Source organism: Xiphias gladius, chromosome 5 (genome assembly GCF_016859285.1).
Source record: "Xiphias gladius isolate SHS-SW01 ecotype Sanya breed wild chromosome 5, ASM1685928v1, whole genome shotgun sequence".
Taxonomy (NCBI): Eukaryota; Metazoa; Chordata; class Actinopteri; order Istiophoriformes; family Xiphiidae; genus Xiphias; species Xiphias gladius.
In genome coordinates this window covers 17,129,856-17,154,362 of record NC_053404.1, presented here as the reverse complement: position 1 = coordinate 17,154,362, position 24,507 = coordinate 17,129,856, and the positions used below count along the sequence as shown (strand labels likewise).

The 24,507-nt window shown below is 38.1% G+C and overlaps 2 protein-coding genes across 2 annotated transcripts in view; one reads left to right on the top strand and one right to left on the bottom strand.

The window, feature by feature from the left end:
- Positions 1-1,619: 1,619 nt before the first annotated feature.
- On the bottom strand, positions 1,620-8,544 carry lztfl1 (leucine zipper transcription factor-like 1). Its single transcript, XM_040127138.1, has 10 exons — positions 8,262-8,544; positions 7,795-7,919; positions 7,410-7,604; positions 4,799-4,856; positions 4,228-4,299; positions 4,054-4,119; positions 3,884-3,961; positions 3,391-3,567; positions 2,725-2,828; positions 1,620-2,614 (listed from the first exon to the last, which is right to left on the bottom strand). Exons 1-10 carry the CDS (start codon positions 8,262-8,264, stop codon positions 2,596-2,598), a joined length of 897 nt encoding a protein of 298 aa, XP_039983072.1. The 5' UTR covers positions 8,265-8,544; the 3' UTR covers positions 1,620-2,595.
- Positions 8,545-11,736: 3,192 nt separating this feature from the next.
- Positions 11,737-24,507, top strand: part of LOC120789797 (dnaJ homolog subfamily C member 13-like) — a 34,989-nt gene continuing 22,218 nt past the window's right edge. The window contains exons 1-9 of the mRNA XM_040126824.1: positions 11,737-11,891; positions 14,847-14,927; positions 21,377-21,452; positions 22,299-22,448; positions 22,924-22,965; positions 23,078-23,278; positions 23,432-23,638; positions 24,058-24,153; positions 24,396-24,487. Of these exons, the coding sequence (XP_039982758.1) occupies positions 14,860-14,927; positions 21,377-21,452; positions 22,299-22,448; positions 22,924-22,965; positions 23,078-23,278; positions 23,432-23,638; positions 24,058-24,153; positions 24,396-24,487 (932 nt within the window). The 5' untranslated portion in view covers positions 11,737-11,891; positions 14,847-14,859. The remainder of the gene's footprint in view (positions 11,892-14,846; positions 14,928-21,376; positions 21,453-22,298; positions 22,449-22,923; positions 22,966-23,077; positions 23,279-23,431; positions 23,639-24,057; positions 24,154-24,395; positions 24,488-24,507) is intronic.

The following is a 24,507-nucleotide window of genomic DNA, read 5'->3' as shown; positions in this document are numbered from 1 at the left end:
AAACATCCCACTGTATTTTGGACATCACCTGATATTCAGAAATGTGTGTAATTTCTCATACTTGAAGTTTTGCTTCATTATTCTGAAGAAATACCAAACAACAGAAGCTTTGAACTGAGAAAACCCCTTTGATGCTTTGTCAAAGGGAACAGGAAGCTGCTGTGACTGGGTACACCACTGACATGTATTAAGACTTTGCCCCATATTGTGGGAAAGTACTGTCACTGTCGCAGTGCGAGACATTTAGCTTGGAACTGACACTAGTCACCACTTCCTGGGTGCCTACTTGCTGTGATTTATTCTATGCACCAAAGACAACTTTTCGTCATTTGCATCTTATCTGAAATCATCATCAGTTGTGCCATAGTGGTTACTCTTCAGCTGCTGATAATAGGAAACCGATGCATGCACGCAAGTATACATTTGAACACATAAGCACACAAATGAACATTATAATCTTTTTGGTATAGAAATAAACTAGTGGATGAGAAAGGATACACCTGTTGATATCACTTTTTATCACTTATCTTTTAAGAGCAGAACAAAAAGATCTTTTTTCCACGTATACAGCTCCTGCATGTGACACAAAACCAACACAAGTTTAAGTCAGGGTAGATGTGGCTTGAAGAGTTTCACTGAAACAGAACCATATTGTGCAATTGACAGGATATCCTTGTCAGTCCATTGTAGAGTTTTGATATGAACAAATAGCTCCATTTTATTATCATTTGACCCCATCTGGTTTCACAATATTTAATCAGTTCAGTAAATTAGTTCAAAGGTTTTGTGTCTTATCTCACTAGATTTTAGATTTGAAATTGCGGTGCTGCAGCAGCCAATCCACATAAATCACAAAAACAAAGAGGCAGGAAATAAACAATACAAATAAAGTTTAAATTATATACAATAATTAATTAGACTAAATAAATCATAAAAATAAATATGAATAAAGATAGATACGAAAAAAAGTTGGCCAATCTCTCTGAGTCGATGTGAAATTACACAAAACCAATAAACAAACCATCATAATAGCCTTACTTACCGTAGTAAAATTGTATGCAGCCCCACCTGATAGCCCAGGCCTTGTCTGCTTTACCCCTTAAAAATCAAAATTTTATTTAAGTTTAGTCTTTCCTGTTGGGCCAGCATGCAATATCTCCAGTCTAACCAAGAACATTTATTGCATGTCATCCTCAGAACTAATGTGGACATCTCACACTACTTCTTTCTTGACTTCCTTCTCTGAGCTCTGGCCCATCAGGCACTGATGACAAAATATTGTTTGAAAAAAAAGAAAGAGAGAGGAGTATTCACAGATGCATACATGAAGCGATACCGCAGCTTTAATTGGACAAAAGCTCACCGTGAATCTTCTTCTGAGCCCACATACTCTTGTCAGGTATGTCATTAGTAAAATGCAGCCATTGAAACGCAGTGCAGAGGCTTTTTTGAAAAATGATGCTATGTTTATAAGGTATCTCTCAACTCCTGTGATATCACTTTAAGTTTAGGATTAAATATATGCTAAACTTCAAGGAAACATTTAAAAACCATATGATGATGACCACCTACAATGACCACGCATACGGTATTTTTGGTAACAGCTTTTATTACCCCGTACTTTGCACAATACAAACAAATGCACATCTAGTGTAATACAAGGTAGATGTATCATACTCTACAAGAGCATTACTTCATGAACATCATGTATATATTTATTTTATTTTTTTCTTACACTCCATCACCCACAGCAATATGAAAAGTAAACTGTTTAATTTTCCACACAAAAATATTCTTTGCACTTTGATTAGGGAAGTAGGGAAATCAATCTAGGTCACTATTCATGTCATTCAATATGCAAGAGCAGAAAAAATAAATGCATAAATTTAGTATATTTTCAATGATCAGACTTTTGCAGACTGTTATATCATTGGAAATGTTTTTGTAAAATGCTACTGAATGTTTAGTGAAGCAAGAGTGCCCTCAAAGGGTCAGGAAGCAATACTTTGAAGCTTTTCACTAATAATAAACAAACTAGCTTGGGGTCTGAAACTCTCAATAATAGATCGGATTTTGACTACAAAAAGGGATACTAAAAGTAAGACTGATGACCGAAATATCAATAACCAATAACCCAGTCCTAATAAGCTAAACATTACCCATACCCATCTGATAGATAAGACTGCAAAGCTTTAGACAGTATGTATCTGTCCAGTTAAGAAAATGGACAAGGCCTCTTCAAAAAGGGACACGATAGTACTTGCATAGAGCACTGAGGGAAGTCGGCTAGCTACTGTTAGTGAGCTCCAAATTTAAACGTAGAAAATAAGCACAGCGGGAGAAGGCTATCATTTGTTCCTATTTCATTTGTTTATTCAGTTGTGTGTACTGTCAACTTCCCCACTCCCAGTCTTTAGTGAAGCAGATAACTACTGAAGACGCCAGATAAAGCATGAATAAAGAATTCCAAATGGAAGTGTTTTTTTCTGTCTCGCTTGTCTTACAGTAGTGAAACTGGCGGTTTCTTGTCCAACCACAGTCATAAATATTGGTCCTGTCCTCAACATCTGTTTAACCAGCTGTCTTGGAAAGAAGTCATTCACTGGGCTCATATCTGCAACAGACAAGCAACACAAATCTGATATTAGACAAAAATCTTACTAAGAAAGTCAATTTTAGGAGTAAAAATCACAACAGAACAAATAATTATTGATGAATGCTCACCTCTGCAATCGTTTTCTAATTTCTTTGATCTGCTCATTTTTCTTGGTCAAGATCTCCTTCATGTTGCGGTAGGCCGCAGTTTGCTGGAACTTCTTCTCCAACTCCTGCACACCATACACATATATATAAACAGTACCTGTTATCGACTTATTTGCCAACACCAAATGGGATCATTTGGTGTTTAGCCCAGGTAGGGTCAGCACCAGTTTTTCTCAAAACCATCAGATATTTTTGACTACATAAGCAACAATCAAGCTGAAGTCTTGACAAAAACATCCTTTAATAGCCGTATTTATTAAGAGTTTAAATCTCAAAAACTCACTTCATCAGGTGGTTGCTGTGTGGTTGTGGTTGGATAAGATTTAACAGACCTAGTCGCCTGGCAACATATGCAAACAACCCAACAACTGTTGATTTAAATTTAGCTAAATTCTGATTGGTGCACAGAAGTGCGTGACATCATCCTTATCCAACTGAGCCCTGCCCCCTTCAAATCACAGAGAAGAAAAAACTAGACACAAATACTCCAACTGCTCATAGGATATAGACAAAACCATTTTAACTTGAGCAGCATGGTAAGAAACTAAGTGAGAAAATAGGTTTTCAGGGAATTTAACTTCAGATGATGGTTACTGTCAGTTGCAGGTAAAGACCACAGTGATGTACCTTCTCTGCCAAGGCCAGCTGCTCCTGCACTCGAAGCAGCTCATGTTTGGCAGAGATCAGGTTCTCCTGCAGATCCTTCTGGGAGGCAGCATTGGTGCTGAGAGACCTTTCATAGTCCTCTTTCAGAGCTGCCACTGTGTCCTCTAGACTGTTGATCTCCTGGGATTGAGCAGCAAGCTTGAAGGAAAAAAGAAACAACATACTGTATGAGTTCAGATGGAATGAATGGCAATCATTCCTATTACATGTCTATTCTACAGAATGGACACCTTCCATTCCTATTTACGGTGACAAACAAAATTAACACTTTGATTAGCTAGATACATACCATTTCAGATCCATGTTAGCAGACAAAAGCACAATGACAGCAAGAGTTCAGATGCAATACAATAATAACTGAAGAGTTGAAAAATAAAAGTGGTAAAATGGAAAGCAAACTCAAAATGTCCCAAACGAAGATGATGTTGCTTGCAAGTCAAACGTGGCACAATACCTGCTGTTCACCTTGCACCTTCTGAAGGTCTTTCAGAGCTCTCTCTGCCTTGGTTTTCTCATCTAGTGCACTCATGGCCTAAATAAATGAATCAGAGCATGAGATTAATAATGTAAATAAATATGTGGTCTGCTTAAAAAATAGAGACAATAAGTGACTAATTTTTATACCTGGGATTCTAAGGTCCGCAGCCTGGCTTTCAATTTATTGTTGTCCTCCTGTAGTCTCGCTATCTCCTGAATAAATGTTTACAATAGATCTGCATGAGTGCAAACACCTGATAATGATGGTCAAAATTTCTGCAACTAATCTGTACATGTAATCCATGCAATATGTTTCTTTACCTTGTTGAGAAGTTCAGACACCCCACCTTCATTCAGTGGTGCTAACTTGGGTTTGCTTGCTTCCTGGTTTATCTGGTAATAAAGTACAGACTTTACAACTGAAACAACGGCAGAACCGTTCTTATTTCTTAGTCTTAAACATGTTGGTTATGCTTTGCTATTACTGCACATAAGATGTAATAGTAAAAATAAGTCACAATTTTTATATCCATTTAGTCTTGCTTTTCGTAGGAAGAAGATGACTAGTGTCTATCTTTTGAGTTATTGTGTGATTTTCTAAAACCATGAAAGAGTGAAGTATTCCATTATAGAATTGATTTGTTTTTGTTTATAATGTGTCATATAGCCACACCTCAACCTCAGTGAAGTGTGACTTTTAAACCACATGGCTACGTGCCTTGGCCAGGGGGCCGACATATAAAACTACTTCAAAAATAGAGAAGTGCTGCACTGTTTCTAGCTACTGAATTCCCTGTGGGTGCAAATATGCTTTGAACATGTGATTAATGAAAACTACATTGAGAGTAATGTTTCATGGTCTACTTATGGCAGAGCTGCACATTACACTCACCTTATCAGTGGTTTTAAAGTCAGTCTTCTCAAATTCAGCCACTTGTTCTAACAGCTCCCTATACGGGTAGAGAGGAGAAAAGAATTCGATGGCAGAATAATGAAGAAAAGAACGAACAAGAAAGAAAGACAAAATAGGTTGAAATCTTATAAAATATTATCTAGGTTTTTCTAGATGGAATCAAACATTTTTTTTTACGAAATACGAAGTATGTAAAACTACTGTTCTACTACTGTAAAACTACTATTCTGTAAACAACACTGAATAGATTATGACTGATCTGATAATCTGTACTTCCACCATACAAAACCAGATTTTGACTGCAGTGTTGATGTTTGTGTTTTTCAACATTACAAAAATCTACTGTTTGTTGGTTGTGAATGTTTGACAAAAAAATAAACTCCCTTGTCCTTGGTGGCAGTTGTAAGACTTGGGCTATAAGATACATGCCTGTGGTGAACAGATCAGTTCTCTGAAAAGCTTAAATGTGGTTTTTAAAAAGCAGCTGAGCGCACGTAAGACAGTGACATAGGGCGTATTCCTTGTTTTAGAAACCGTATCAGTCACGTAGGGCTGAGCTCTGCAAAAGAAAATCTTTAGGGCTTGTTTATCCACTCACCATGTGTATATTACAAACAAAAGAACGTTTCCAAAACACAAACAGTGTTTTAACGAAGTGAAAGGTTCTGGGGGTTCAAAAGTTATATTAAGTTCACCTGAATATCATAGAAGACAGAGAGTACATTCAAACCTGTGCACACGTACTGTGGACAATGCTCAAACTGGCCAAAAGCACAAGCTTTTTTAAAGAAACAGTCAGTGCAGAGGTTTGTACATTAATTGACCAGTTGCTCTGATAGTGAAGATTATCAGACAACGTGACATGAGTAAGGAAAGAAAAGCCTTGCATCCTCCATCTCACAAAAATAAGAACAGGATGACGTGTTTATTTTGACTTTCAAATTTGTATTTCAATTCCAACGGTTTGAAAAACTCAGTTCAGTTTTAATTCAAAAACAGATACCTTTAAGTTGTGCCACTGTGAATTATTGTTAATCCAGAAAACAACAACTATACTCTAGGACCTGACTACATTTGTGCCAAAGAGCCCTAATACTTCCTTTGTCAAGAGTGCAAAGTACATTCTAACAACGGATCAAATGTGATTTATCAGTAATTTTATCACACATTGCCACAAACCAATGACTTGTCATGTGATCACACGACTTTTTGTGCAACTTCAGCACTTCAAAAGTATACACTCATAACACATGAGCTGCTACTAATTATTGACAGTAAAAAAAAAAAATGTGAATATTAACTTCATAACTATATTAAACGAAACAGCAATACATTTCAAATTATTGTAAATGTGTAACAATACATAAAATTTAAATTGCAAATTTAATTAAGTGAAGAGTAATGATTAAAGTAATAGTTCACCAAAATTACAAAAGACATTTTTTTTCATTTACCCCTCGTGGTACCAAGCCATGCAGGTAGTTTTACTTTTAGTTCTAAACATTTTGAAAATTCTGTTGCTGTGACTTCTGTAGTTTGGAGGTTTTTTTCTTGTTCTAAAAGCTTCCAAAAATACATTTGAAAAACTCAAAAGCCACCAAATGCTTTCACTTGAAAAAATATCCTGGTTACTCACGATTACGCAAAAGTCTCACTGTCAACATTTGTCATTAAGAACAGTTTCCTTCTTAGAAAAAACCTTAAACACTAGCTGTAGTAGGGTCTGCAAAATAGGGACACTGTTCCAGGGGTTACACATCGCGATTATATTTTTTAAATTCAGTGTTTTAAAGCTTTGAGATCCATTAACATTCAGCGCTCCACTTACCTATATTGTAATGGACTTAAAGTAAAATCTAATTGGTGGATTTTTCAAAATCTCAAAAGGCTCTGCATGGTTCAATACAATTTGGGGTTACTATGAAAATATGATATTTTGTAATTTTGGTGATCTGACCTTAAAATGTTGTGAGAAGAGAGCAGAAGTTGTGCTTTCCAGACTAACTGAACATCCCTGCAGAAAGGAAACCACTGCAATGAAACAAAGAGTTGAATTCACGGTGTTTGTGAGTGTGCTGGCTTGGCCATGAGCTTTTAGCCTGGCAACCAACATGCAACAGATATAAATCTAACCAGTCCTGAGGAGGAAGTTGCTTATGCTACAAACTAGAGGAACCTTTCTCATCAACATGTTCACAGGTGTGACAATCAGTTTGACCTTGACAAGTCATATTAATTTAAATTATTTTAATTTTAAAAAGTTTTTACAGCAAATTTAATAATTGCTATTTTCATTTCATCTGAGCCCACAAAAACCAGAGATATTATTTTTCTTTTTTGTGCATACAAGATCCATTTCTTGGGCATTCAAGTTATTCATTTGTGTACACAAGTTATGAACTTATATATTATCTATCATGAGTTTGGGGGTGCTGTATAGTCCGAAATATATTACCAAGTACAGTTTGTACTCCTGTGGGAAGAAACTTGACTATGTCACTGCCTGCCAAAAGCTTGCTGGATGTTTCTGGGTTATGAACTCAACAGTTAACAGGAAACTTCAGTCTGCCTCATTCTTCACTGCTCTCACCTGTTCTCTAGTTCCGAGATATCACTCTGCAGTCGAAGGTAAAACTTCTCAGCCTGGGAGAAGAGCTGCCTGAGCAGCAGCACGTTGGTGTGGGCTGTGTTGATGAGCTCCATCTCCACCTCCCCACGCACCACTGCCTGCAGCCCATCCAGCATCTCCTTCACCTCATCCACTGTGAAAGTTTCCTCCACTAGCCTTCAGAGAGAAACATACGTGCACACACACATACATATTACAGAAGCATCTGAACTGAGAGCACTTCAGTTTCAACAACACAATTGTTGTGTTGTATTTTGCTTTTACAGAATGTGAGTGTGAAGTTAAGTGAATTAAAGTTGAATTTGCATAGAACAATGACACCAAAAACGTAAGTACGACCAATCACCTGCTGTCTTTGAGTTCCTCAAAGCATGAGTCAATAGTCTTGAGCCTCAGGACCCTCTTTGTACGCGCAAATCGCATATAATTGATGACTTCATTCTGATGGTGTTCATTAAACCCAAATTCAGCCTACGTAGAGACAAAAGGCAAGAAATTAGTAACAAAGACAACAAAGTCAAAAATAAAAGATTTATATAGAGACAGGGAGACACTGTAATAGCGACCAAAACTAGCTGATCAGCTAACTTGAAGAAGATTCCCCCCTGTTAATATGTGACAGGGCCTATACAAATGAGGTTGCACACATAATGTGGGAAGCTTGCTATCTGCCTGTATCTAACTTTACTCGTCTGTGAATCCAGGTGGTGCACCATGTTTAGAAAGCAGAGTTAACGCTAAATATCTAGCATACCAACTTCTATAGCAGGTGGCCTGGCTACCCATAAACAGCAAAAGATAGCAGCTACTCACCATCGTGGCTGTGCAGCTAGCGTCAACGTAACTAAGTTAGCTAGCTTGTACACTGTGCTGATCCAAAGGAAAAATGGGTGTTTCAGCCTCTAATTTAGGCCACGCAGCGAATAGACTACAAGCTAAAAGGTAATAAGATAGAGTCGAGGATTCAAGTAAACGGAAGTAAACTTAACGTTCAACTCGGTGAAGAGGCTGGCGTTATACGGAGGTTATATCATGGCTATAAGATTATCTTGCAGATTGGCTAGCCTAGCTACACAGCTAGTGTTTGCCTTGAGAATGCCTTGGTAACGGAGAATAGCGTCATTACCTTGGTTACTAGAGGTGCGTTCAACGGCGCTACGTACAACATGAAACAAAACGTTGTATAATCGAATTATTACTAAAATATAATATAATAATATGTTAATGGAACAACATTATCAAAATAGCTAAAGTTCAGATAAATAAATATAAACATAGATATTTAATCGTTATTATAAACTTTATTATGTTGTATACAATGTAAATCTTTCATTCGCTGGTCAAAAATGTGTAATTTAAAAAAAAAAACTTTAGGTCTGATCCGACTCTAAATTAATTTACATCAAGGCTTTAGATTTTTTTGTTTGCCATTGTATTTTATTCAATTAAATGCCCGAATATTTATTGCAAGTGTACTTTATTGTTTTTTATTCTCCTGTTCTAAGTTCACTTAGCATTAGATGGCAGTATCGAGCTAGCAGTGTGAGACGAGAGCAGCTCCTGGGAAGACGACGGCTTTGGTACAGACTCGTGCTTTTGCACTGAACAGAATCTTCACTCCCACCTACCGTGGAACTTACATGTACATCACATGCATTTAAATGTTTTCGCAACTTGCCCGGCTACAGGGCTATTCACAGCGAAGCCGGGTTCACAGCTACAGCGAGGCCCTAGCCATTCTGCATTAAAAACAGTTTTATCCTTGACACTTCAATTATGCAGAAAGCTCTTTAACTGTTGCCAGAAGTAGAGATCATATGTCCTGAATCATTGAGTTTAGACTTAATTATACAGTGTACTGACATTTAGTCAAAATTTATAAATTTATAAATATAAATTTAATTGTACTTATTTAGGCTACTTATTAAATCAAACGACCCCTACTGTATATTTACTATGGCATTGTTATTCCAAGCAGAGCAGTAAACAGTTTGTTATAATTGTGCTTTGTGTTCTCCCTCCATAAATACACTGTTGTTGCATCAAATACTAACAGACTGAGGTAAAAGCTTTAGATTGGGTTTGCAAAATCAGATGGTCAGGACAAGATGACATATGTTACTGCATCTTTCAATCACATAAAGCGTTTGCTAGTATGTTTTATTAGTATTACTGTTTTTCTGCTTTAACATCAACACTTTTCATTGTTAAACATGTAGCATCCATATTTCTTTTAATTCCTAATGGCAGTTAATGCCTCCAACAACAGATTGGTAAACTAGTCTAAGAATATTACAGTGCTTTTATTTACACATTTACAACACAGTTACCCAACTGTTCGTATTCTTTTAATATATGTGTCAATTGATTAACAGATGCAACTTAACATGGCTGTTTCTCCCTCAGTTAAACTCATTTGACTCCATGTCAGCCTAATAAAAACGTCATAGAGGTAATGTTGCACCATCTCCTTATCCACTGTCACTGAAGCCTAAAGCGTTCACATTTTGTTAAGTAGGATTGTAATGAAAAGGAAGGAAACTTTTTTTCCCCGCTCAATTAAATTAGACTAACGGGCAACGCATGGTCAGCCACCTAATCAGATGCTTCACAACGTGACCACTCTGTGCTGTCTCGCTCAAGTTGACTGTGTAACATCAGTCAGTCACAGAGGCCAAGATGTTTCCCCTTTACCTTCAGTCGCGGTGAGTCACTTGAGTCATTTGAGACAGGGACTAGAAACCACTCGTTTAAAATCATATTTAGTAGGGGTTTTTGTGAGCATCCAATATGTTGGTGCTACTGTTCTATGTCTTTTGGGGGATGAAAAATTAGTAGATATCGATGATCTGCTGCTGGTCTATGAACTACTTTAGAAAACTGTCAAAGAAATTAAATTATATAAAAATGTGGGTCATTGGTTAGCAAAAGCATGCAAAGAAAAATTGAATATGAGTACAAAAATGTAACATATAATAAACAATTAAACAATACAAGCAGTAGATACAATAAAATGATTGTTATGAGTTATACAAAAAAATTCACCTGACAGATTCATTTCATGTAAACTGTTGTAATCAGAAGGATTGGAGAGAGTAAAAATTATTCATATGTGCTGGTACTGTTACTTGCAGGTTACAGATTTAAAGTATCTAATGATCTCAGTTGCTATTTAACTCAGTCTTTATAGACTAACTATCTATATTTGGCACATACTTCTGTCAATTATTGGCTTAAGGGGTTCAGGGATGGTGTTCAGTGAATTACTTACTTTTTTTTATCACTCAACAGTTTTGAAACTTTGGTTTACATAGGTTTAATGATGCTAAACTTGATGAATACTGTAACCTGCCTGAACTTGAGGTATTACTGCATTGATTAAACACTGTCCCTAGAGGGCAATATAGTCCTGTTTAACCCAGGTGTAAAAATGAACAGATTGAATTACCCTTTGAGTGATCCTACAAACTCCTATAAGGTATCAAGAAGGAAAATATGCAGAGAGAGATGTAAATAGAGAAGAAATAGAAGTGTAACCCATTCTGTAGTTCATTAGGTTCAGTTCACCAAGTCCATTTTAGCAAGGTGACTGTCAAAATTAGATTATTGTAGACATCAGCCTATATTTTGACTCTTTGGTGAATGGAAAATAAATTCAGTGTCATCTATCTAGCAGTGGTCGCGAAAGTGTTCAGATCCTTTACCTAAGTGAAAACACTAATACTACATTGTAAAAATACTCATGAAAGTCCTGTATAATTTTTTTTTACCAAAGTAAAAGTATGCAAGTGTAATCAGACAATGTACTTCAATTATAAAAAGTTTTATATTTAAAAATCTTAATTTGTACAATAACTAAAGCTAATACATGATTGTAGTTCTGTCAAAAGTACAATATTTCCTTCGTAGTGGAGTAGAAGTATAAAGCAGTATGAAAAGAAAAGACTCGAATAAAGTACAAGTACCTCAAATTTGTACTTTAGTACAGCATCTGTGTTACATTCCACTACGGCTGTCTAGTCTTCATACTATCGATTTTTCACTCATTACTTTGAAGTTTGCCCAAATGGAAACTATGATTCTATTAAATCCGTTACTCAGTAGACAAGCTACACTGTTCCGAGATCGGTTTCGGCTACATCCATCAATTCAAACACCGAAGAAACGGATAAAAAACTGATCTCGAGTCAGGTATCTCGATAAATCCGCGTCCGGACAAACCAATCAGCTGACAGCCGCATGACAGGCAGGCCTCACGCGTGCGCAGCAGCACACTTTTGGTATCAGGAATATGGCAGCGTCCTGAGCCCTGTTTGGGGGAATACGGCGTAACTGAGAACCTTCAGCATCAGAGTGGTGAAAACTGAGACACACCGGCCGCACTCAGAGGAGGGTGGGGGGCTGAGGGACGGCTATACACAACACCCGTTAGCGATTTTACAGGTAAACGCACCCGTTAGCACCTGCCAGTCTCTTCAAGCCATCTTCTCCATGTCTGCTTGATTGAACCCCGCTGCTAATGCGACTAGCTTAGCTTCTCCACAAAACCTGAGTGATGTGCTAATTAGCCGCTAGCTTTTGGCTAACCCAACATTAGCCTCCCACAGCCCCTTTTGCTGCGTTTGACAAACAAACGCTGATAACAAAGGTGTCTGTGGCTGTCTTTTGTTCTAATAAGGTGGAGCTGCAGTGTCGACATCGTTTAAACGTTGCTGTCGCGCTTGTTTTTAGCCAGATAGTTAACCGCGTAGGCCTGCTGCAGTGCAGCAGAGTTTGGCTATAAGCTTGAGAGCCAGGTAACGTTAATGCTGCTTGTCATGGATTTATTTGACAGCTTGCGAGCCGTTGTACATCCTCAAATGGATTTAAGAGATGCCGTTAGCTTTTTTGACGCTTTTCGTGTACCGTCTTTATATCTGTCGTCATAGACGAGTTTATTGTATTTTGCAATCAGGGTCGTTGGATGCATTTCAATTACGAACACCGGAGATGAAGTGTGAAGTTTCAGGGTTGAAAGTTCCTGTCTTGGTGGAGGGATTGCTTCATGTAATTGGCAAATAAAAAGGAAGGCATTGCGACATGTCCTCAGTGCAGAAAAAAGCTCCAAAGAAGAAAACCACATTGCAGAAACCTGCAGGATATTCTCGTTATGTTTTTGGCTTTGATCAAATTTATATTTGATCCTGAAGGTCCAGAGGCCTCCTGTAGATGTTTTTTATTGATCGATGATCTGCTTGGGATCATTTTATTTTACTGTTATTGCACTGCCAGTTCATATATGGTAATAGCTCTATGTTCAACATATTCTTAGCTGGAAAATGGTTACGACCGTATAATGATCTAATGGCACATGATAGGTTGACCCTTGTACTCGCAGTTTTCCTGTTCTTTACACTTTTTAAAAGGAAACAGGTGATCTGACTCTTTATCCAACAGATGTGAGAAACAGGGTACAAATTAGACTGATGCCAAACAAACAGACAGAGCAAAAGAGATATTTATACAGTATTACGAGTTAACTGTCATGACACACATTACCAATGGCTGTAGACTAGTTAGTTGGTGCCTAGCCAGTAATATGCAGCCTGTTCCAGTTTGTTTTCAGTTGTTCAGACAGGCCCATTTTAAGGTTAGATAAAATCCTATTAGTGGGGCTACTTGGTTGAACGCAAGAGCCAGTGTACACTATAGGACTGTACCCACTGCCACAACGCCAACTAGTTATGTTATCAATTATCAGAAGCTTTATTTGTTAAAGTTTAAAAAGTTGTGAGACCGGTATGGAACAAGTTATAATGTAAATGTTGTGTACATTGCTTTGGGCTTTTTTGTTTCGTTTTTTTTTGTTTTTTTGCTAAACTCTGTCAAGGATAGCTCATGAATAATTTGCTATTGATCTGCTTACAGGCAGGAAGAGCTGGGAGGGATGATAACATGAGTCAATCCTGGAGGCTGCCTTGAATTTTTTCTTTTCTTTTTTTTTTTTTTTGTAAACACTCATCACAGTAATATGATAAAAACTGCACTGCCCTCTTTTGCAGCAGCAAAGAGCATGCTGTGTGCTGCTTGCTACTAACATCTCCTATTGTGCCTTCCATCACCCCCCCCCGGATTGGACTCATTATGCAGCTCCATGAATGCCTGTTTGAAAAAAAAATGTTGATACAAAACTTGGCTCTGGACTGTTCCTTGCACCCTTGTTTCTCCAGCACAGCCATCAATTATTGAGAAGCCGAAACTGGCTCTTTTTTAAAGGTTCTAGTCCAGTGTTGTGGCACTTGAAACTAGCCTGTATTTACCTCCTCCTCTCTTTGAACACCAGACAGTTGTCCCCTTGGTGAATGTTGGATTCCATCATGTGAACCTATTTTTCTACTCTCTGCTTCATTTGCACGCTGAAACGGAGAGGAAGGAAAACTGGAGTCAGATTTTTCCAGGATCCTGGCAGAGTGCTGACACAGGTTCCCCTTGTCACAGTGCAGCCGCCAGCAAAATGACTGCATTAAGGATAGGAGAGGCAGTTGTTCCCTCCTTTTTCTCTACTAAGTTCTGGTGACTAGTTCTTCTTTGTAGCCTTCATCTCTGTTTTGTTTGAAACAGTCTGTCACGGAGTATCACAATTAACAATGCCAAGATGCTTTGTGTTTTGTCTTAGATGGAAGGAAGCTCCTCGGATTTAGTGACAAATAAAGGATCCTAGTTAATCTATTGTCCAGGTTTGAGAGCATCTAGCTGTCTTAAAGTAAAATTTCAATGATTTTTCCTCCAAATTAGTCACCAGGGCAAGACACTAAGACATAATCTAGCCACTGTTTATTTAAAGGGGATCAATAGGCTACACAGGCTTTGCACCAGACTTTATTGACACATGCTCAGCTGGTTCACTGTTGTGTTGTTTTTTGTGCCTATGATAACAACATGGAATGGAAGACCTTTACCTCCTCTCTGTTTTTGCTGAACATAATGTATCCCAGTTGTTCCTTAAGCATGCTTCCTTTCAAACTGAGCCTGCAAAAAATGCAACCACGAAGGCGAGAGTGGGGATATCAAAGAAGAGAGGGTTATAATAAATTGTAAGTCATGTGCGACCAACTGCATTGATCATACATGAGGTAATCACAGTGAAGAATCAGTCCGTCATGGAGCGATGGATTACTCTCTGTCACTGGAGAATCGCTGTTTACTCCTTTAGTTCTGTAGCCAAGGGAGTGTCTGGTGAGAGTCTCTCCCTCTGAGCTGCAAAATGTTGAGTGACTGTGTTAAGTGTGTGGCAGTATGGTGGAAAGTGTGTTATATAAACTTGATGTAGTAATGACTTGTAAAGGTCTAGGTGCAGGTTATATGGTGACTTGACTGAGACCTGAGCTCATATTTCTCCTCTGCTCCTCTGTGTTGTAGGTCCTTTGAAAAGATGAATGTCGTCAAAGACAACAAAGACTTGGCCTGTTTCTACACCACCAAACACTCCTGGAGGGGAAAGTAAGACCCACAGTTTTTTTTTTTTCTTTTTCTTCTTCCTATTTTTTAGCCTCACCAATAGAATTTCAGGGTTGTTGGCATTGCCTATGTCACATCTTCTTTGTATCCGTTTACAAGGTGACACTAACCTTAACTCTTCTCTCCATCACCTTGTAAAGGAGGTTTGGGTAAATCTTGAAATCCTGACTCGGTGCTTTTATTGTGTTGACTTCCTTATCCGAGTCAAAGATTGGAGGTCTGCTGAACACTGATCAGCAATTTCGTGACTAGTGTGTTTTGTAGAGCTGCACTGTCTTGTGAAATGAAACCCAAAGAAAGAAAGATACTGGCTGTGAACACAGAAAAGAACTAGAATGTAAGAGGTACAGTAGGTGGCAGGCTTCTTTTTACATGAGTAGATTAAACTGTTGTTACACACAATGTATTACATCTTGAGTAGTGATAAGACAACAACCTCACCTCAGTACAATACAGTACTTCACACTGATATTCTGGTAGTTGCAGTTTTTGTGTAGGTAGTAATGGAGGACAAGATTGATATTTAAATGGTTTTTTTTTCCACAGCTGGCATCTTTTCTGAATGTGCTCAGAACAGGAAGGAGGTATTTCTGCAATTGTACCTATGTACAGTGTTTCTGTCAAGTGGAGCTGTTCTCATATTGACCTTATTTTTATCTGATGCAAGATATTGACATAACAGATGTGAACTGGCATAGTATATTACAGTAAGAATGAAGGTAACATACTGTATCAGTGATGTAAACATATGTCTGAATGGGCCAATGTCCATGATCATCTATTGATCAAATGTATTACACATTATACAGTATCTGAATTCAATCAGTGCAAAGGGTACCAGTTTGTTTCCATTCAATAGATAATAGCTCATTGTTGAATTACACACCTAAATCAATATAGAACTAAAACTAGATGGGACTTGTTTCTAGTTGCTGGCACTCAAAGAATGGACAAGCTCTAGTTTGAGCAGTGAGCCAGTGGGATCACATTACCAATACCTTCTTTCTAAATGTCTTTGTCCCATTAAGGCCTGCCATTGACTTAGGTAACTTAAGCAGGACTACAGAACATTAGCTATCATCAGAGCTTCATCCTGCAAATGCTTCCTGAAGTGTCCGGCAGAGACGAGTGTTGATGTATGTGTGGTGGGCAGTGGAGACTGATGCCACATTCAGAACGACACAGTAAACCCATATTGGTGGTTTATCTGAATTAGTCAGCATGGATCAGCTGACCTGGTTACATGACCCTCCTCCAGACCTGGGTTGAACAAGGGTCGGACTCTGTCCACCTTTGGTTAGCAGACGTCTCTATCAGTTATGAAAACTTAATTTATTGGTATTGACATTTTAAAGTAATTTAACTGAGAGAGAAACAGAGGTAGAAAGATGAGGGAGCATAGGACAAATTTTGAGAAGTGGCTATCCAAAAAACTTTATTTGGTGCTTGTGTAATGTAATTCTACAGTTAATCAGTCAAGTGTAACAGTTGCAGACATAAGTGTATGAATGATGGCAACCAGAGATTAGCTTTTTGACAGCAGTCTTATATGAGGGGGTCAAATGCAATTCAGTAGATCTCCGTCATCCGCACATCTGCTGTATGAAAAGGGTTCAAGTCCCATAGAGCTTTACTAGGCCAAGAGAAAGAGAAGTTACGATGTCAGGACATCATCTGTCAGCATGCTTCATACCAAACTCAGATATTATGTGCTACTTTTGTCTTCATTGGGTAGTGAGTCTTAGAAAAAAATGTAGCATTCAAAGTGTATTTTTCTATCAAAGTGGCACATTACGAATACATACCAGTCAGCCAAAGCAAAATGTACAAGGTTTTGCCCGATAGTTTTATTAATCATTTCTTTAGATAGAGAAACCCGGTTCAGGTAGCCACAGAATTATTTCAGACTTAAACAGTTAATGTGGCACAGATGAAAGGAGCACAGCTGCTCACTGTGAATACAGAACATGTTCCCAAAATCAAAACTTCAATTAGACTTATCTGTGATTAGAATGCCCCGTTTGACCATATATAAAAAAAGTACTTTATCATGTGAATTATAAGGCTGTAGCATGGTAAACCATGATATTCAACATCACTTGATGTGATGACTTATGTACAGGATATTTTACTCGTGTATCATGTGCAGATATTTATAAAAAAAAACTTTTAAAAAAGGTACAATTGTACATTCATTAAAATGCAATTTAAAAAATCACTACTAAATCTGACACGTTTGTTCAGACATTATTTGTGTCCAGTTTTTAATGAATTGGACTAAGGGGCAGATTTGACAGGAGACAGGGGAGATGATCAGTCATCTGTTCTGCAGGGAGCTGAAGGAATTTCTTTTTTTTTTTTTAAGCCAGGACCATGTAGTGCTGTCTTGTACTTTACCCTATTTTCTGTCTGGTTTCCTTTTTACATGTCTAAAACAAGAGTTTCTGCGTGTTTCAGATTGTTTCACATAATCTAATTTGTGAAAATCGCTGGGTGTTGAGTTACAGTTGACTGAACCGTTTCTGCAACAGTTAAATTTACAGTAGACCTTAAGTGCTGTAGTGCATTTCCAGCTTTAGTGTTACAGCAGCATTTTTCCCCGTCTCTCTTTGCTCATGATCATGTTTAATTCAAATCTTGTGACTCTAGCTTGTAGAGTATATTAGATTTGTCAGTGTGTCCTCCTGATGATGGACATTTACATGGTTTTTAAACAAATAATTTCTCTCTGTTTTCTGTATCATTTAAGGGTTTTGCTTTTCAAGTACAGCATTTCTCTACTCTTTTTGGGAGCATGATGATGCAAATAACGCTCTCCTTTGAAACTTCTTTCATTGCCTATATACGTCTGTATGTTTCTCCTTGAAGAACAACTGAAGCCTCTCTGCTACAAATATTCAAGCTATATTTTCCATAGCTATTTTATATACCGGTACATCCACCGCTCTCTGCATATGTGAAATCCAGTGTTTGTTGAATCTTGTTTAGAGAATTATGTATTGTTGTCCTTGATTTGTATAGTCATCCAAATCTGTCTTGTTTGTGAAAAATTGAGCATATATTGTTTCAAGAGAAGAGGCAGTTGTGAAAAGGTTTAGTCAGATACGGGAAGTTGCTTAATGTGATAATTATGAAACCTTGGAAGTGGAAGTTTGTAGTGTGCTCTTTTCTTTCATATATTTCCTTATGTAAGAGTAAAAGGATCATACCACTGTTTTTAACCATTTGGCACAAATGTAACATGTTCATTACATTACTGCTGTCTGTTTTTCAAGGCATATCAGAGTGATTTTTAATTTTTGTGAATGTTTTCATATTATCATGACAGCTGTTGGTTTCCACTCAATCTAGTTTTGTCTGAAAGTCCACATGTACAACATGTCTGCTCTTTTCAAACAAACTAAATAATATAAGCAGAAATCACATTTATTTGGTGGAATACCTAACACAAGGTTGGTTCTCTGCACATTGATTTTTTTATATCTTTGTATGAATGGAAATCTGAACCCCGGCGCCATGAATTGTAAAATGATCAGCAGGAATGTCCAAGAATATGTGATTTGTTGTAGGTCAAAGCATGCATAGTCAATCAGTCCACATATTATAATAAATATATTAATTTACTCTCTTACTTTAATCTCAACCCATCCCTCCTTCGTACATGCAGGTATTACTTTATTTTAGCTTCCATGTCTATTCAAAGGTCTAAAGGTCCAAAGGTCCAGCTGCTCCTCTGTACTTATCACTGCATCATTTAGTTATAAAGTTATCTAGAGAGGCACGTAAATGCATTGCTTCTTACATTGCGATTTGCATGCTTTAATCAGAAGTGCTGTCTCTTTTTTTTTTTTTTTTTTTTTTTTTTTTTTTTAGGAATCATGATCATAATTATGTTGTCATGCATGATTAAATCATGCTTCGGATGGCGACACAAGGATGAACTGATTAGAATTTGGTGGTCAGAGGTCAAGGTCCCTGTGACCTCACAAAACGCGTTTTTGGACATAGCTCGAGAATTCATACACTAATTATGACAAAATACATTTAATACTTTTCATTAAATTCCTTCAAAGTCTTCACTACATAAATTATGAGTCCGGAAAGACATAAATGTAAACTGCAACTTCAGTAGTTGGCAGAGGCATAAAGCCGGGAGGAGGTAATTCTAGTTTCAAAGATAGACTTATTCTATTAAACGTTTAGAATCAGAGAAACAAATATAGTATGTGTGCAAAAGGTAGAAATTGTTTGTTAAACCATTCTTCTTCATGTACATTCTACACACTTGTTAAAAATTATCACAACTAAAGTGACTGGTTTTGCCATCAAGAGTTTGGTATTGTCACAAAGAAAGAGATATACAGTAAAAATGAAACATCATGCATTGTTAGCCTTACAAACACGCCAGGGAGGGCTTGATATTGCCTGTTCACTCATATAGATTTTTTTTTTTTTTATGTCATGAAATTCAGCAGCTTTATTCCTCACTACATAAGTAAGTTTCTCTAGAGCCAAACTACTTGATGTTAAGTTTTTAAACCAGTGGCCAAGGGAGAGACAAGAAACATTCTTCCAGCATAAGGCAATCAAGCATCTAGCTGGTGGTAGACAAAGGTCAACCCTTTTCCTTTCACAAGAAAGGAAAAGGGTTGAAAAAGGGTGACTACTTAGAAAGAGAACAGTAGTTTGGGTGTGTACTAATATAGAATTGGGGGAGGGGGTCAGCCCAAAGAGAATGAATGATTAACTGGGTTTCTGCTGACACCGACATTAAGCCAGACCCTTAGCACCAAGGTCAAAATGTGGAGAGAGACAGCACCCTGAGAGCAGGACAGAGTTGTGGTCTAATACTTTGTAGCCAAGGATGACATAACAGTGGAGAGGAAACCTAAGTGTGAGGAGAGATGATTAGAACGGGGACTGCGTATACTTTTGCAGGCTTTTTTAATGGGGAAGGTGCCTAAAAATGACATGACATTTGTATAATTGTGGGGAAGGAAGGAGACTGACTGTGAGATGTGCCTGGACATAATACTCCACTTCGGCCTTGCCTCAGGCTCCTGCCTGTCCTGTCTGTTTGTGTTAATCATGTACTCCGTATACAAGTACAAATGCATTATGTGAAAGTAACCTCTCAATTTGACTTTCCTTTTACTCTGCTTTTTGATAGTAGTAGTTGTCGAAATGGTGACATCACCAGACCTCTTAATGTTATCCAGGCCTAATGAGGATGTACAAGAAAGACAGGAGCCAAGTCAGCATGTTAAATGTGCAGTGGAGGTGCTAAGAGGACATGTTGTACAAAGATGAACATAGATGTATACCAGCACAAATAACACACTCCCTGCTCAAAATTAAACTTTCCCCAAATCCAAAAACCTTTCTAAACCTTATTTTTTAAATAACCAAAACCCTCCAGTGACCCATTTTCAAATCAAACACCAGGCAGATTGTTATGAATCGTGCAAAAACGCCAACTGGAACTGCTGCCAAATCACACAGTGATCAACCACACAGACATGCCTACATGCTCATACACACACATACACACAAATTCAGAGAGCGTAACATGCAGAAAGATTGGCAAAAAAAGAATTTCACATTTCCTTCCTACTATGTGAGTATTCCCCGCCCTCATATCAGTTCCAATGAATTAGTTTTTGTTGTTTCACTGTCAGAGTGTGACTCATTTTAGAGCTGCTAATATACAATAAATTGTGTTCTTTTAAAATCATTGAGAGACCTAATGTGGTAAATAAATAGAAAAGAATAACAAATGCCCTAGGGTAGATCTAATGGGGAAATATTCAGAAACAGCTGCGTCACTTCAGTATTATATTACATGTCTACATTGAGTGATAACAGTAACAATTAAGGCTACATGTTAATCACTTTCACTGCAGCTCACTGGATAGCTATTACAGCTTTGAAAAGTGGCAGTTCTTCCCATCTTTTCCCATCGTCTTTTCACCCTGTTTGTGCATCATCTCAACCATTGGCTCATAAAATGTCTGGAAACTTGACATAATAAACGTCGATGGATGACGTCATCAGGTAACGGCGCTCCAGTGATGTCACCTGTCCTTGACTCACCATCACCCCAGAGAGGCCTCCAACGGGGTTGCAAATGGACCCACTCCTCTCATACGCCATCCAGCACTCTGTCAGATGTAACAGCGCCTTATTCATGTGATGAGATATATTTGGTACATTGGAAATCTTGAGATCACAAGTTAATCGAGTGATGCTGAGAGTTATCAGAGCTAACTAGATCTGTATCGTACATGTTTAAAACCTGCCATACGTTCACCCTGTTTCCCACATTCACTGCTAATGTTACGTGACTTGCTATGCTAATGTAGGTGTTGCCTCCATGTGTAGTTGGTGATGGGTAAGCCATGTTTCTGACTCGTACAATCTTTGTGTTCTAGGTACAAGCGTGTCTTCTCAGTGGGGACGCATGGCATTACCACTTACAACCCTACCACGCTAGAAGTAACAAATCAGGTCAGTATGTATGCAGCCTGTCAAAGAGGAACTGCAGTGTCATTCAGGAATTTGGTCTTTGCTGTAGCTATCAGTGCCTAACAGGTGTTTGTGGGAAATGCTGTTCATGTGCATGTGACTATTGAAAATCCATTTGAAGGGCATAGCTGTTTTGCTAAAAGCTGAAACGCAGTATTTTTAGTGTCTTTTGCTCAGCCTGCTATGCTCTCAGCACCGCAGTGAATGTATAGCAGCATCTTTTTATACCGATTAGAACATAAAATATGTCATAATCAATACCCATTTAACATGAAACCTCATCCATCAACCCCATTAGTCAAGAAAATTGGCTAAATAGAAAGTAGCATCATGGACACTTAACACTGTAAAAATAACACTGATAACACTTTAAGCCCCTCTATTTAGGATTTGTCAGCAGTATATAAACATGAAATAAATGGTTTATAACACACTATAATGTAGTTGTATGTATTTAGAAGGACATTTTAAGTATTTATTGATTTACAGTATTTTCTAACAATTATAACCTCTGTTAATGTTTTATAATATTTCAACTGTGTTTTGATATAGTGTCATTCATTATCTGTTTATACACCAGCTTCTAATCATGGGTGTCCACAAGAGGAGTTAATGTTGTTAACAAATACATTAATAAACATTTATATCTCCTTACAGTACAACTGCATTATAAAATGGTATAAAACATTTTTTAATTGTTTATATACTGCTTATGAAAGCTGAATAGGGAGACTTATTGATGCCATAACACTCTTTTTCGTGTTTGAATTTCATTTGTGTGTTTTTAACAATGTGTTTATCTCTGTTGTTGCTGTCTATGTTTGCTAGTGGCCTTATGGAGACATCTGTGGTATCGGTCCAGTAGGGAAAGGTCAGGGAACAGAGTTCAACCTCACATTCCGCAAAGGCAGTGGCAAGAAGTCGGAAACGCTCAAGTTCTCGACAGAGCACCGGACAGAGCTGCTCACAGAAGCACTGGTGAGGGAAAACACTCAAAGCTGCACCACTTCAGTGCCATCATTCAGGATGACTAACTAGAGCTTGTGCACATGTTTCATTTAAAAAAAAAAAAAAAAAAAAATCTCATAAATTGTGTATGATGTGGCATGTTCATACTTTCTCATAGTCTCATGGCTGCACATTTTGCTGTTCTGCTCAAACAAATGTCAACAAAGTCCCTTAATGTACAATGCACCATTTGGGAAAGCAGTGCTTGCAAATCACAGGCCCTTTGAATCTCTGTCGGTGTTTACCAACGATGTGAATCAGCAGATAGTTTGTCGATGTGAAGAAATAAGCTCATTATGCTGTGGTGTTTCAAAACAGCAAAAAGGATGGCTTTTTCCCCATAGAACCAATCAAGTGTAGTTTGATGTGCTTATAAGTGTTACTGCAACGATTTAACAAGTACCTGTGTCGGCGCTACTACATAATATCTTTCTTTTTTTCACAGAGATTCAGAACAGAGTTTTCAGAGGGAAAGATAACTGGCAGGGTAAGTTCTACAAAAAAAATAAAAATAATGATAAAAATGTAAGTTACCAATTCTGGTATATGTGGTGACACATAACTGAATGATGTCTCACAGCATGTGTGCTCTCCAACAGCGTTACAACTGCTACAAGCACCACTGGAGTGATACACGAAAGCCTGTGAGTTTAGAGGTGACACCTGGCGGCATCGACCAGATTGACCCCCACACTAACCGGGTGGTGTGTTCCTATGACTATCGGAATGTAGAGGGGTTCGTTGAGATCACTGATTACCAGGGAGGATTCTGCATCCTTTATGGCGGCTTCAGCAGGCTGGTACACATTTATGGAGTTTGTGTGTGTGTTTGTGTGTATATATATGTGTGTTTATGTCTGCGCTTATCTTTCTGTCTGTTATGTGCCGTCTTAACAAAATTAAGATTTCCTTTCCCTCCCTTTTCCCCCTGTCCCGTTGCCTCCTTCTCTCAGCATCTGTTTGCCTCCGAGCAAAGGGATGATATCATCCGCAGTGCCATAGAGCATGCTGGGAACTTCATTGGCATCACGCTACGACTGAGGAAGGAGGCTCTGACCTTCGAGGGTTTTGTGACAGACAGGTTGGGGAAGTACAGCTCAGATGAGAGCATCACATCACTGGCTGAATTCGTAGTGCAGAAGATCACCCCTCGCCACCGGGTCAGAACACTCTGCTTCTTCTTGTTTCTGTCAGTGCAGTATGATCGCAGTTCTCAAGTCTGCTTGAATAATGTGCAGCAATTTCATTTGCTTGTTTGAAATGAGACCTTATTTTCTCTTGCAAGACAAGTATTGATCTTTTCACCAAGCACTGATACTTTTCTTTGTGCTGCAAGTCTGGTTCAATTTTTCAAAAGGCCAAATAACCAGCCAGCTATCCTGGTTATTCTGACTTTCACTTAATTCTTCCAACTTCTATAAAGTTATATGCTATTATATTTTCATTGCCTCTTTCTCCTTTTAAATTGTATATATTATTTGTTTCCTGATGTAATATATCCTGTATTATATCAGTTCTGTTAGAGCAAAAATAGATTCGATTATCATTTATCTATGTGCTTTCTGTCGATCTCTTCCAGGAGCCTGTTAAGCGCATCCTGGCACTGACGGAGACATGTCTAGTGGAGAGAGACCCAGCTTCATACAACATTGTCACCATAAAACCCTTCGGAGAGGTGAGCACTCAGAATCTAAATTGACATCTGCAACGTTTATACTCAGAACCTTTTTGTTCTGTCTAGTTGTCCTCCTGTGAAGATTAATGTTAACCGAACTGCCTGTCTTCGTTTCATTATGTATGAACTGCATCAGTGAAAGTTAACAGCTTGGATGAAAGCTCTTGAGTCTGTGTTATATGAGTAACCCCCCCCCCCCCTCTCTTTTTCTCACTCTTGTCCTCTGTCTCATCTCCCTTCAGGTATTTGCTCTCATCTGTGACGTAGACAACCCTCAGGTGTTTACAGTTGAATTCATCAGAGGTCAGATCAGGAAGTTTTCCTCCACAGAAAGGTACACAGACATACCACATA